At 42.6% G+C, this 15,545-nt stretch overlaps 1 protein-coding gene across 1 annotated transcript in view; it reads right to left on the minus strand.

The window, feature by feature from the left end:
* The window catches only part of LOC124545745 (alpha-tocopherol transfer protein-like), a 92,860-nt gene that overhangs the window by 52,924 nt on the left and 24,391 nt on the right, over positions 1-15,545 (minus strand). Inside the window, exon 2 of the mRNA XM_047124687.1 lies at positions 4,445-4,583. Within this exon, the coding sequence (XP_046980643.1) occupies positions 4,445-4,583 (139 nt within the window). The remainder of the gene's footprint in view (positions 1-4,444; positions 4,584-15,545) is intronic.

The following is a 15,545-nucleotide window of genomic DNA, read 5'->3' on the forward strand; positions in this document are numbered from 1 at the left end:
CCGAGACGACTTGAAGCTGTTCTGAATGATAATGGTCTTTGTGCACCCTATTAGACTTGGTAATGTGTTTTTGATGTTTCCATATTTTTGCTCAATCCTAAAGTTCTTTCTCGAGCCCCACGCCTCAACTGTGTTGTCTGTTCTGCGGGTACAGGCAGCACAATGTACAGTGTGGATGGTTGCACGCCGATAACACCGCGCCTTACGACTGCAATCTGCCAGTCACGAAGTTATTTTATTCGAGCTATATTTTAAATCGGTATGCAGCAATGGTATTCTCGCCCTGCTTCGGACAGTATCGATCACAGCGTTTCCATATTCGGTATACTTCTCGACGGTCTTCGAGTTCTATAGTCCTGGAAACCAATGAGAAGTGACGTAAGTTCGTCAGGTGGTTTGGTGAAGCATCGAGAGACACATGGAACTTAATCTATAATAGGTCTCTCAAATTTTCGTCATTATATAATATGAGGAGAGGTATCCTACATTCGCTTGTCTCTTTTTGATGCGAAAGATTCAATGGTCAATATGTCGAGGGGTGTTGATTGAAGGCATAATGTCTTCTGTTTTGTCTCCCTTCGATATGCTGATTACTCTAAATGCTAGGGATCTACATGGATGAATGACTGTTTTCCAGATAATCGCAGATAGCCGCCTTACGTGATATAGCGAAATCACGGATAGTCATGAGCAGAAACAGTAAAGTAGCGATTTGTGTTTATTACACTGAAGCTATTAAAATATTATTTCTATCGCAAAATTTTAATAACCATTATCCGTTTTCGTATCCTTGACTTTACTAGTACCCATTACGCTAGCCTCTGAACGTGCGGACTATACCTTTCAGCGGAAGTCTATTGAAATCAGAGAGTTAAAGATTAGTGTGGTTGCGTTCCTGCCGTCACAACCAGTAGTGGCGCTACATTACTCGGGAAGAGATATGAAGCCATCAACAAGAACCACTGACATTCAGTAATTCACGTCTAATAATTTATAAGAGGCGATCAAAAAAGGTTTCCTTTTACGATGTTACTGCAGCGTTTATGCAACGTAGGACGAATCCGATGCGGGTATAAAAGCGCCGACGTGTAGGCGAGGGATTAGTGCGGCATTCGTGCCTTTTCGACGTGCGTACGGTAAATGGGGAAACGTGTGCTATGGCAACGCTATTACCAGATACGTCCAGAAAGGACCAACATGCTGCTATCTTTCCTTGATTGTCGAAGGACAAACACCTGTAGACATCCATCGAAAAATGAAGAATTTGTAGGGGGCAGCATGTCTATCGAATACCACCGTTGTGGAATCGGGCGCTGAGGGGTAGTTCTGCTTCATGATAACGTACGTCCCCATATCGCATGTACCGTAACGCAGAAGTTACGCCAGCTCAAGTCCTGATCTCTCCCCATGTGGTTATCACACCTTCGTTCTCTTAAAAAAGGCCCTGAAGCGTCCCTATCGGACGAGGATGTGCAGCAACCAGTTAAGAACTTCTTTACTCAGTAGGACACGATGTTTTATCAAACGGATGTTTTTGACCTGGAGTGTCGGTCGGATGATTGCCTCAACGCCCACGGCGATTTTACCTGACTGCCGTACAGATTTTGGATTTTACATCCTCGAACGGGAACTTTTTGATCGCCCCTTACAGTTACAATAAATAAATGGCAACGCGTGATGTATATAAACAAGCCAAGTTCTGCACGTTTCCTTTGGTAGCGGCAGTTCTTCAGAAACAGGTGGACGAAGCCTCTTAGAGTATTCTACAGAAAATATTCATCCGTGTCTAATAACTGAAAACTCCAACTGATCTCAATAATATCTTCTAATCAAAGTGATCAAACAAAAATGAGTGTAACGCATATAAGCACCTCTTCCTTCGGTCAAATGTGTACAGGGTGTTTCAAAGTTTTTGCTTGAAACGTTGATGGGTGACAGATCACACTGTGGGGAGCAACTTTTTTTAACACAAAATGTTCGCTGACGCTTCCCAGCGAAGCATTCTTCGGCCCTGGACGACGAGATTTCACCGAACTAGCAGGTGTCACCAGGTGTACTGCCTACTTCCCACTCTAGTAAACTCTTAGAGTGAGATTTAAGATGAAAACCTTAACAATGATTGCCTCTAAGCATAGAAAGATAATTTAGAAGCGAATCATGAACTTTAATTTTGCTAGCCCACCCCCTTTTCATGAGGAGCAGAATGTGTTGTAAGCAACGCACAAGACACACAAGCCAAAGAGTGCCTACTCTCTGGCGCCTCTCAGGGGCATAACCGGTACAAAAGGACGCCTGTCGTGGACAGGGAGTGTCAGAGAACATTTTGTGTCTAAAAAACAGTTGTTCCCCATGACGTTATCTATCATATCTGTGCCTTTGATGCAAACGCTTCGATACACCCCTATAACGTCCCAGCAATAGTTATTTTCTGTCCTAGTCTGTTCGCTTATGGAGCGGGGAGAAGGTGACTGCCTACATGCCTCAGCGTGCAACCTAATCAATCTTATGTAATTTTCATCATACTCACCTAACGAAAGCAATGGTGGCAGCAGAACTGTTGCGTGCTCTTTCTGGAGTACCGCTTCGCTAAATTTACTTTACAGGGTCTGGCGACAACAACATCGCATTGCTTCCAAATACTCCATACTACTAATTTCAGATGAGTTTTCCATTGCTTATCGCTACATATTTAAATGATGAGACGGACTGCAGAAGATGATCACTAATATTGCAATCGGATACTGTCGGTCTTAGTTTCTTTGTCGTAGGAATTATCTCGCCTTAACCACGTTTAGAGAGACCTGACATTCTTTAAACTAAATGGAACTTCTGTCCAAATATTTCTGCATTTTGTTATGATCATCCAAGGACGATTATATTTTGTAAACGGTTTCGTCGGCGAACGGTCTTGTACTGTTGCTCAGCCTATGTCGTAATATTAGAATTAAAAATATACGCTAGGATCCTGCAATAGACAGATGTTAACGATCTTAGTCGGTAATTCTGTGCATTCGTTGTTTTAGCCTTTTTGCAGAGAGAAATGTCCTGCGCTCTTTTTTTCGAGTCGATGGAATATTTGCTGTACTGTGAATTATCGATGAATGTGAGGCAGGAAAGGTGCTAATTTCTGAGTCGTCAGTGAAACATCTAAAAGAAAATCTGAAGAAGCTTGGTGCCTTTCTCGCGCTAAGGAGGCTTCATAGTGTTCAATGTAGTGGGAAATTATCTCACTATCTCTCGTTGTGTGTGTGTGGGCCCGCTTAACATTGGCCTGGTTGTATTCCCATACATGAATGCATTTTTGAAGAGGATTTAAGAATTTGGTCTTACGTCTGCTGTCTTCAGTTTCAACACGAAACTGGTCCACCAGAGAATGAATGGGATATTAGGATTTGCTCATTGACTTCGCATATGGAATGCTTTTTCAGGATTCTGTGACAGATCTTTCGCTAAGATCAGAAGCGGAAATCGTTGAAAGCTCCATACGCCTCTCTTTTGCGGATGCTCAAGTTGTAATTACATTTTGTATTGTCGTGTCAGTGTAGTTTCTTTTGTAGAGAGAGTGTATTAGTCCATTTTCCAAAAGTTCTCCGTTTATTATTCTTAAACCAAGGTGGGTCTTTGTCATTTTTTATTGCTTTACTCCGTATGTCTTTGAACTTAAACGACATTCGTTCTGCTTTTGTCGGATTTGAACTAGATGTTATCAGTTCGTCTTTCAAATAGGTCGTTAGGAACGGTTTAACAGTTCGACCAAACACATCCTCATAGCCTTCTTGGTGGCATTTTTTTGCCTTTAGTGATCATCGTCTAATACAATAATGATCGCTAACCTTTCACTGTCAACACACTGTTGAAGTCAGATCTTTTCCGTGTGGAGTCTCACTAACTATCGAAGTAGACGGCTGGCACTGGGTTCTTTGCTTCAGATAACAAATGGTAATTCTTAAAATAAAATTATAACCTGCATCTGAATGCTGCGTTGTTAGAAAATGAAGGATTCTCCTGGAAACTCGATACAGCTACAAACAGTGTATGTAGCTAATCTCACTGTTTCGTCTATCACTGTAAGTGTTTTTACACTCGTGATGCATTTAACCGGTCCATTGTGCAATATTGCTGCGAATTTCAAAGTTCCTTTCCAAATTAAACCCTGCTTTTCGGCCTTGAATCTCCATCCACAGCTCTTGACAAAGAAGTTTTGAGCTTCGATATAGACAAGTTTCAATCATATTTATTTTCACACAGATTTTTTGCGTTTGACCAAAGGAATATATTCCAGTAGTTTTTTACCTTTTATCTAACACCATAGATAGGCTCATTATTCACGTATCTGAGTTTTTACAGAGGAGTTTTACGTACATATTGAGGCTGAAATATGAAGTGGTAACCTACTAATCAGCCTGAAGCTTCGTCAGCCATAGATACTTCAGTTTCAACTCACCCATACGAGCCTTGATGTGTGGTTGTTTCTTCAGCCAGTCCTTGATGTGCTGGATGTCCTGGTCCCTTCTCTTCGGGTCTTCATTCAACTCCTTCTGGGCTCTTGCCAGCAACTCCGGACTTAGCTCTCGGTAACCCATCTGCAACAAGCATAGGAGCGTGTATGAAACAGCAAAGCGCAATTACAAGACGCAGTAGTATGAAAAGCGACCTTGCCATGCAGTAAAGGATCTGGATGAATAACAATTTGTAAGCTGCCTACCATCTGAAGTATTCGGAATACATGAAGATATACATTCAAAAACAAGCCCTTAATAAATGCACTCTTTGACGTAAAGTTTAGTTCCTAAAAACGATTTGTAAGGCTACTTGACTGTAATTTTTAAAAGCAAGGAACATATAGAAGAGGAGATACAGCTTACGTTGCGCAATGAAAGAATAAATGAACATTTGAATCAATTATATGACTATACTCACTTGTAATAATAGGTAACCCACTTTATAGGCAAGCTATGTGCAGTGAGCAGGCATGGCTCATTCTGTTTAATTTTTTTAAATGAGAAATCTGATATATAAAGTTACACATGACACTGTACATAAAGTGACATATCGGCAGCTCTCTATGAATCTCCTGATTCTGACTTACAGACTGCTCTGAAAAGTGTTCAATGAAACTACAAAGTTTGCTGCTGATTGCAGCTTTGAGAAACGTGTACACTGATTATAATATGGGCGCACTATGACTGGTATTCCTGCTGAAGGCATACAGCCTGTAAAGATGCGCACTATACACTTATTAATAAATTCAGAAACTATAGATGTTAATAAATCAAGTAACTATCAAGAAATAAGAATATCGCTAGAAAAATTATATAATAATCCAACGTTTGTTATTACAATAATAGCAGTTAAATTCAACTCCATTCGAGCGGACTTCGGAAAGCTCAATAATGCCGTCCGATTGCCGTGTCATCCTCAGCCGATAGGCATCACTAGATGCGGATATAGAGGGGCATGTGGTCAGCACACCACTCTCCCGGCCGTTATCAGCCTTCGTGACCGGAACCGCTATTTCACAGTCAAGTAGCTCCTCAATTAGTATCACAAGGGCTGAGTGCATCCCATCTGCCAACAGCACTCATTAAAGTGATAATTATCTAAAACATAGTGATTGCTATAATACAGCTCAAAATCGTGTGTGTGTGAAACACGTGGTGTAACAGATCACCTCAAAAGAAAGAATTTGATAAAAAGAGTTGCATGTGCATTAGAAACTGCTCGAAGCATTTTACTAGACGAGGGTGTCAGGGATTCCGAGGCCCTACTATTCGGACGGGCTAGCGGAAACTAGAAAACTGACCACCTCATCGATTAACAAACATTAAGATGTAACACATTTGATGGACATTAAAGATCTGAATGTGTTACAGTTAGGCCAAGCTGCCTGATGCGAGCGAGAATCTTACTATACAAATGCAACACGTAAACTGAAAGTGACAAACAGAAAGGGGCTTCAGAGCATCTTAATTCATTAGTTGTTCATTGCAGCGCCGCTATGCCCGGAAAGCGCCAAGAGGAAGACCCCGACAAGACTAGAATGCCTCTGTGCCGTTGAAACCGCCTGCTCAGCTTAGCCTTATAACTCACCATAGTGTTTCACCTGAGACATCCCTTCCAAGTTTCTCAGTGACTGCAATACTTTTCGTTATGCGTTGCTTGGTACAGAAGCATTTTTGCAGTATGTTTGCGATTTAGATTACGCTGAAGAAAGAACAGATAAGATAAATATATCATGGAGAGATTGAAGTATGTGCTGATGATGAGTGACCGTCTATTGCTGGATTGACTCGTCTCACGTTCCATTTTCACATTTTATTTAAATTCGTTTGGTTTGAGATTGACCGACGTCAATTGAAGATGCTCACGCCTATAGAAACGAACCTCAGTAATCGCGGAGGTTAGAATGCCAGTTAATATCTTACTTTTCTCTTTATTTATACTGATGGAAGTTGCATGTAATTATTTCTGTAATTGTGTTGATGTTGTTGAACCCCACCAGGAACTCTTCCTATGAACCGAGTAGCTAAAATCCCCTAAGGTCCTCAGAGATAAGTACGCTTGCAGCCTAGGAGCCAGGAAGTGGGATGATCGTGAGTGGCACAGACAAAGGTTATGTTAATCTGCGTGTGCGGCTGTCCGCTAAATCAAGCGAACCGTAGCATAGTCTGGGCCTTGTGTTCACACTGCTGCTGGCCACATAGCGGTTCACAAAATGCATTTCACGCTGTGTGTGGCCTGGCCGATTTTCTGAGAAAATCAGATATCACAGCGGGCGAATAGTTGAGATCGGGCCGAGTAGCAGATTTAGGAAGCCTACGCAGTCGACCTTCACTGTTGACAAAGGATCTCCGTTTTCTTGATATGCTCTTCGCTAGGATATAGCCAGGACACGTGTTGAAAATTGGCAGTGAACTTGTTATTCGTTTACAGTAATAGTTTAGCAGAGGGGATGAGCCAAACGCTAGTTTCCAGAAAATCCAAACGTGGAGTCCAGCGTACTGGCTACTAAGAAAACTCAACCGCTGAGAGGTGATGCTAGAGACAGTTCTTAAGAGCTGCGTATTTCCATAGGTTAATACTGCAAAACTTGCCAACTCGGGAGCTTGTTGGTTCCTTTAATACCAGGCCATTGGGAAGAACATCGTAAAACAATATTGCTAACTCACTGAAAGCTGTTGAAACGGTACAGTAGTTTCCGCTCTATAAGCAGCAGGTTTAGCTGCTCGCTCGCTCCGAGAAATACAAACAGAGGCGGCTCTGCCGCCAATTTTATTGCACGACGCGGCAGGCCGCGGGTGCAACAGAACCCATGTGGACGGATGGAAAGAAATGTGTCAGGCTTCATAATACGTATTTATATGTGACGTGTATTATGCATTTCTTGTACGTGAATGTGGATCTGCACGTGAACTTTCCTAATCCTCCTCACACCTTTCCGTAAAGCGTGGCAAAATCTTAGTTGTGAAGTAGTTCTGTAGAATAGTAGTGCCAACCTCACTCCTGGGTAGGGGATCAGAGAGACATCATAGGCAGGTAAAAGTCAAAGACGTTCCAGTGTCACAAGATTTTGGGTGGAGCGGTTGGTCACGCTCAAGTGGTTCGACCATCCCCTCTACCGGGGCCCAGGAAGACCTCCGGGTGCCCGCCATAATCGAGGAGTGTTACAGAGGACGAGTAAGTGAGCAGACGTGCTCTCAGTGCGTCTGTCTCAATTTTCACGCATGGAAGAGAGGTATTTGAAGATTTGTACTATTTCTTTTATTTCCAGCTTCGGATTGTGTACGTAAATGAATGTTTTCGTTTAATTTCGGAAATTTGACCCCCTGTGTATCTGGTCCCCAGTTTGCCCGTTATCCTGCTCACATAGTGGATGTAAAATATTGGGAGACTTCGGTCGTATACATTTGGCCAACGCAATTCCGTCTTGCCCGTAGAAATGTGCTTGCAGATTAGTATATAATATACCCGAGATGTAAGTTGTAAAATTGTAATATCTGTAAACTGGAACAATTGCTGCAATCGCTGTAAAGTCGAATGAATAGGTAACCAGTTGTCATCAATCTTTAACATACCTTAAAAACCACAAAGAAGTCAAGTTAAAGGAATTCATTTAAAATAAAATATATAGAATTCAGAGACCCACACATCAGCGTGTGAGCCCTCCAGCTCCTTGCCTAGTATCGTACAGAAAGGGCACGCTCTCTAGGTAGCGCTCTCAAGCTCCCCTCCCCAGTTATCCGTTGCGCAATTTTCATTCAGGGCTTGACGACGTCAACTTTCATCTGGCGTCCCTAGGCAAGGAGGTCTGACGGTAATCTTTCACTGTGAAGGCTGTGAAGCGAGACTTAGTCTGGAGAGCGAGCAAGAATCACTTATTCCCAGGCAGACGGAGAGTGAGGACTTTTCCGTTGATGGCCAGCAAGCAGGTACTTGAGTGAGGAACTGTTGTGATTCTTGTAACTTGGTGGGAGGTTTGGGGGCTGATTCATTGTTTATCTTTTGACAGAGCATGCTTATTTTACTTAAGCATTCAGTTAACCATCCATCACTGAGCAGCCATCGCGTGTTTCTGGTTTTACCGCTGATTCATTAGATGACACGTCCGCATCATCTTCCGGTCATTGTTAAGACAATCGCTTGTCAAATGTTAAGCTATCATTCATTCTGTGTTGTTGTCTTTCCTGAACTTCATTTAGATCTTGGGATCAGATTTGCACTCATTTATTTAAACAGCAGAACTATTTCACTAAATCGGTTTGATTTAGAATCCTACTTTATTTCATAGTCAGGTGATCTCCTGTTTTTATTTATATACTGGTTGATACATGACTCAGGTTTCATCCGAGCCACTCTGTAGTAATTAAATTAATTTGTTGAGCACAGTTTTAATTAAAGTACATCACCTATGAAATTATACAAATTACGAAGGTCCACTAGGAATCAAGTGCGATGTACAGGGTATAACAGAAGAATACTGGCAAGTTTCGAGGAGTGATACAGGGTATCTCTAGCATCAGATTGAGGACAGCGAACCATGTCCAGAATAGGTCACCCAATGATCGTACTGAGTGTCAAAGCTATAGGAGTCGACATTTGTCGCTGGTCCACCTCTTCGAAACCTAACGTTAATTTGTATACTCTACAGACCTGACAGACCTGGGCGCTTTCGACGTGTTGTATCGCCCAGAAAGCTTCCAAGCCCACCCCACTGCGAGTTCAGCTTGTGGAACGTCAGCGACAAACGCACATTTACTGCCAGGTGTTGGATGACGTTTCGAAACGTGATTATCTATCCTGAGTGTGTTGCTCAAGACGCCCTCTAGAACCACTCGGAATTTGACGGTATCGTTCATTACACACTGTCTAAACACGGCTTAACTTCCTGTGTACTGCATTAAATCACTATCAGAAGACCATAATTTGCGAAACTGGTGAGGGATTCTATAGTTCGAAATATTGAATAACAGGATATATTTGAGTGCTACTAGTGTACCGACCACCAGAAGGCTACGACTCATGTTGTAAGTACATCAGGTGTTACCTCTTCATATATAGCGATGGACAGATTCTCTTCAAGATAAAGCTCACTGTTATTTTGACTACAGTGGGTACAGCAGTTGATATCAGTCACAAACCTACGTGTGTATCATACGGGCTGCATAAACTCTATGTCGTGTTGCAGAGCCAGCTTATCAACGTTTCAGGCTCGGTATCCAAATACATTGGTGTCCAGAATTACAGCAACAAACAGAAATTTTGCAAGGTTGCGCTTGTTTTGCCACAAAAAAGTATAATCAGGCAATAGTAAAGTAGCAACAATAAAAAGAATTCAGAACGTAAACAACCGTTACATGCCTAAAGGCAGACAAAAATGTTCCTCCTTTTTTCCAAATTAACGGATTTGCACACACATTCCGACAACTGATTAATGTGCTCATTATGGGGTATGACCGCATCTGGAAGCAATACAGGCCCGACAACGACAGGGCATGTTGTGCATGATATCATCAATCTCATGTTGAGGCAATAACGGCAATTCTTTCCCCAGAGCAAGTCTTGGAGAGTGGTTGGTGGATGCTGACATGATGCATCCCGTCTTCCTAGTGCATCCCAGACATCGGGAGAGCTAGCGGGTCACACCATGCGTGCAACAATTTTCGTTTCCCAGAAAACATCAAACATCTGTTTCTACATCTACATCTACATGACTACTCTGCGATTAACATTTAAGTGCTTGGCAGAGGATTCATCGAACCACAATCATACTATCTCTCTACCATTCCACTCCCGAACAGCGAGCGGGAAAAACGAACACCTAAACCTTTCTGTTCGAGCTCTGATTTCTCTTATTTTATTTTGATGATCATTCCTATCTATATAGGTTGGGTTCAACAAAATATTTTCGCATTCGGAAGAGAAAGTTGGTGACTGAAATTTCGTAAATAGATCTCGCCGCGACGAAAAACGTCTTTGCTTTAATGACTTCCACCCGAACTCGCGTATCATATCTGCCACACTCTCTCCCCTATTACGTGATAATACAAAACGAGCTGCCCTTTTTTGCACCCTTTCGATGTCCTCCGTCAATCCCACCTGGCAAGGATCCCACACCGCGCAGCAATATTCTAACAGAGGACGGACGAGTGTAGTGTAAGCTGTCTCTTTAGTGGACTTGTTGCATCTTCTAAGTGTCTTGCCAATGAAACGCAACCTTTGGCTCGCTTTCCCCACAATATTATCTATGTGGTCTTTCCAACTGAAGTTGTTCGTGATTTTAACACCCAGGTACTTAGTTGAATTGACAGCCTTGAGAATTGCACTATTTAACGAGTAATCGAATTCCAACGGATTTCTTTTGGAACTCATGTGGATCACCTCAGACTTTTCGTTATTTAGCGTCAACTGCCACCTGCCGCACCATACAGCAATCTTGTCTAAATCGCTTTGCAACTGATACTGGTCTTCGGATGACCTTACTAGACGGTAAATTACAGCATCATCTGCGACCAACCTAAGAGAACTGCTCAGATTGTCACCCAGGTCATTTATATAGATCAGAAACAGCAGAGGTCCCAGGACGCTTCCCTGGGGAACACCTGATATCACTTCAGTTTTACTCTATGATTTTCCGTCTATTACTACGAACTGCGACCTTCCTGACAGGAAATCACGAATCCAGTCGCACAACTGAGACGATACCCCATAGGCCCGCAGCTTTATTATAAGTCGCTTGTGAGGAGCGGTGTCAAAAGCTTTCCGGAAATCCAGAAATACGGAATCAACCTGAGATCCCCTGTCGATAGTGGCCATTACTTCGTGCGAATAAAGAGCTAGCTGCGTTGCACAAGAACGATGTTTTCTGAAACCATGCAGATTACGTATCAATACATCGTTCCTTTCGAGGTGATTCATAATGTTTGAATACAGTATATGCTCCAAAACACTACTGCAAACCGACGTCAATGATATAGGTCTGTAGTTCGATGGATTACTCCTACTACCCTTCTTAAACACTGGTGCGACCTGCACAATTTTCCAATCTGTAGATACAGATCTATCGGTGAGCGAGCGGTTGTATATGATTGCTAAGTAGGGAGCTATTGTATCAGCGTAATCTGAAAGGAACCTAATCGGTATACAATCTGGACCTGAAGACTTGCCCGTATCAAACGATTTGAGTTGTTTCGCAACCCCTAAAGTATCTACTTCTAAGAAACTCATGCTAGCAGCTGTTCGTGTTTCAAATTCTGGAATATTCCATTCACCTTCCCTGGTGAAGGAATTTCGGAAAACTGCGTTCAATAACTCCGTTTTAGCGGCACGGTCGTCGGTAACAGTACCATCGGCACTGCGCAGCGAAGGTATTGACTGCGTCTTGCCGCTTGTGTACTTTACATACGACCAGAATTTCTTCGGATTTTCTACCAAATTTCGAGACAATGTTTCGTTGTGGAGCCTATTAAAGGCATCTCGCATTTAAGTCCGTGCCAAATTCCGCGCGTCTGTAAATTTTAGCCAATCTTCGGGATTTCGCGTTCTTCTGAACTTCGCATGCTTTTTCCTTTGCCTCTGCAACAGCGTTCGGACCTTTTTTTGTGTACCATGGGGGATCAGTTCCATCTCTTACCAATTTAGGAGGTATGAATCTCTCAATTGCAGTTGCTAATATATCTTTGAATTTGAGCCACATCTCGTCTACATTTGCATAGTCAGTTCGGAAGGAATGGAGATTGTCTCTTAGGAAGGCTTCTAGTGACACTTTATCCGCTTTTTTAAATAAAATCATTTTGCATTTGTTTCTGGTGGATTTGGAAGAAACGGTATTGAGCCTAGCTACAACGACCTTGTGATCACTAATCCCTGTATCAGTCATGATGGTCTCTATTAGCTCTGGATTGTTTGTGGCTAAGAGGTCAAGTGTGTTTTCGCAACCATTTACAATTCGCGTGGGTTTATGGACTAACTGCTCGAAATAATTTTCGGAGAAAGCATTTAGGATAATCTCGGAAGATGTTTTCTGCCTACCACCGGTTTTGAACAAGTATTTTTGCCAACATATCGAGGGAAGGTTGAAGTCCCCACCAACAATAACCGTATGAGTGGGGTATTTATTTGTTACGAGACTCAAATTTTCTCTGAACTGTTCAGCAAGTATATCATCGGAGTCTGGGGGTCGGTAGAAGGAGCCAATTATTAACTTAGTTCGGCTGTTAAGTATAACCTCCACCCATACCAATTCGCACTGAGTATCCACTTCGACTTCACTACAAGATAAACCACTACTGACAGACACAAACACTTCACCACCAATTCTGCCTAATCTATCTTTCCTGAACACCGTCTGAGACTTCGTAAAAATTTCTGCAGAACTTATTTCAGGCTTTAGCCAGCTTTCTGTACCTATAACAATTTCAGCTTCTGTGCTTTCTATTAGCGCTTGTAGCTCAGGGACTTTCCCAGCACAACTACAACAATTTACAACTACAATTCCGACTGTTCCTTGATCCAAGCACGTCCTGTATTTGCCATACACCCTTTGACATTGCAGCCCACCCCGTACTTTCTCGAGGCCTTCTAACCTAAAAAAACCACCCAGTCCACGCCACACAGCCTCCGCTACCCATGTAGCCGCCAGCTGAGTGTAGAGAACACCTGACCTATTCAGCGGAACCCGAAACCCCACCACCCTATGGCGCAAGTCAAGGAATCTGCAGCCAACACGGTCGCAAAACCGTCTGAGCCTCTGATTCAGACCCTCCACCCGGCTCTGCTATGAGGTCGAGCATTGTCGTCTATCAATACGAAGTCTGGGTCCACCCGACCTCGCAACAACAGCAGATGAGCTCCCAAGACCTCGTCACCATACCCAACAGCAGTTAAACCTAAATAAGATGCTGCAGTCGGTGGTGTGCGTAAACTCCTTGCAATGTAACATACTGGTGTATTTACGATTGCTATTATTAGCCTTACAAAGCTGTTATCAGTTCTAAAGTAGGTTTGAACTTCCCTTAAGTATACCACCGTCTTCCTCCCATTTTTGAACGAATTAGCCCAGCTAGTAGTAGGACCCTGAGCCACAGCATAAATTGGCATTCTTCATGATTGTGAATAATTACCGGAGGTGCAAGAAGTGACACAAAAAAATCCGTGCACAACAGGGATTCAGCCCCGAACTTCGGCAGTCTAACGCTGAATCCCTGAGAAATTTTAATATTGCATTCATTTGGTTGTTGTGGATAGTGTAAATTATTCAATTACGTATGTTGCTCAAGTCCATCCATTACGGACTTCGAACACCTAATTCTGTCTTACATCTACATCTACATCCATACTCCGCAAGCCACCTGACGGTGTGTGGCGGAGGGTACCTTGAGTACCTCTGTCGGTTCTCCCTTCTATTCCAGTCTCGTATTGTTCGTGGAAAGAAGGATTGTCGGTATGCCTCTGTGTGGGCTCTGATCTCTCTGATTTTATACTCATGGGCTCTTCGCGAGATATACGTAGGAGGGAGCAATATACTGCTTGACTCCTCGGTGAAGGTATGTTCTCGAAACTTCAACAAAAGCCCGTACCGAGCTGCTGAGCGTCTCTCCTGCAGAGTCTTCCACTGGAGTTTATCTATCATCTCCGTAACGCTTTCGCGATTACTAAATGATCCTGTAACGAAGCGCGCTGCTCTCCGTTGGATCTTCTCTATCTCTTCTATCAACCCTATCTGGTACGGATCCCACACTGCTGAGCAGTATTCAAGCAGTGGCCGAACAAGCGTACTGTAACCTACTTCCTTTGTTTTCGGATTGCATTTCCTTAGAATTCTTCCAATGAATCTCAGTTTGGCATCTGCTTTACCGACGATCAACTTTATATGATCACTCCATTTTAAATCACTCCTAATGCGCACTTCCAGATAATTTATTGAATTAACTGTTTCCAGTTGCTGACCTGCTGACAGCACATTACACTTGTCTTCATTGAGATTAAATTGCCATTCCCTGCACCATGCGTCAATTCGCTGCAGATCCTCCAGCATTTCAGTACAATTTTCCATTGTTACAACCTCTCTATATACCACAGCATCATCCGCAAAAAGCCTCAGTGAACTTCCGCTGTCATCCACAAGGTCATTTACGTATAACGTGAATAGCAACGGTCCTACGACACTCCCCTGCGGCACACCTTAAATCACTCTTACTTCGGAAGACTTCTCTCCATTGAGAACGACATGCTGCTTACACAGACCAAGTTTTGCTTTTGTCTGCAATTTGCAAGAACGTTTTACTTTTTCATTTTCCTTGGTTCTACAAATGAATAATAATCTCTCAGAACAGAGCATTACTACGGTAAGAGAAGGAAGCATAGACTGTAGCTCTCCGTCGACAGTGAGATTATTAGAGACTAAGCATAGACGCGGACAGTATTAGACCATTTCTTAAAATGCAGATCGTTTTACGCTCTCGCATTCGTGTACATGAAGACGAGCGTACTTAATTAGTGCTAACTTATGTAACATATTGACCATGCTAAATAGTGAATATGGTGTGCCTACTAGCCACAGAAAATGTATGCCAGACTTGGGATTGGTATTCGAACCTCCTGCGTTCGCGTCTAGTTGACGCCACGGACTCAAAAAGTGTGCTCATATGACATATTAGAGGCACAAAAATCGTTTCATCCATGACCTTTCAACCATCGCACTCGTTGGTCACTTATATTACTTACGTACAGAATTGAAATGGGACAAAACAACCGTGTAAACAACGTAGAAATTCCATAGAGCGCGACAGTACAATACCTCGTTATAACACTTAACAAATATCTCTTTTTAGAATTTTTGTTATTATGACTATCGTATGCATCAGTTATAATAACAAAACTGTATTACGACAAAAAGTACATCATATGTGCAACTATGTAGATTAAATAAACGTTCAACGCGCCAAGACTATACTCGGATGTTGAAAGACTGAATCCAGTAGAGTACCTCGTCGGATGCTTCATGCAGATTATTGATCCACCAGGGAAACATCTGCCACGACACTTAT

The sequence above is a fragment of the Schistocerca americana genome, chromosome 8, assembly GCF_021461395.2.
Source record: "Schistocerca americana isolate TAMUIC-IGC-003095 chromosome 8, iqSchAmer2.1, whole genome shotgun sequence".
In the NCBI taxonomy this organism is placed as follows: Eukaryota; Metazoa; Arthropoda; class Insecta; order Orthoptera; family Acrididae; genus Schistocerca; species Schistocerca americana.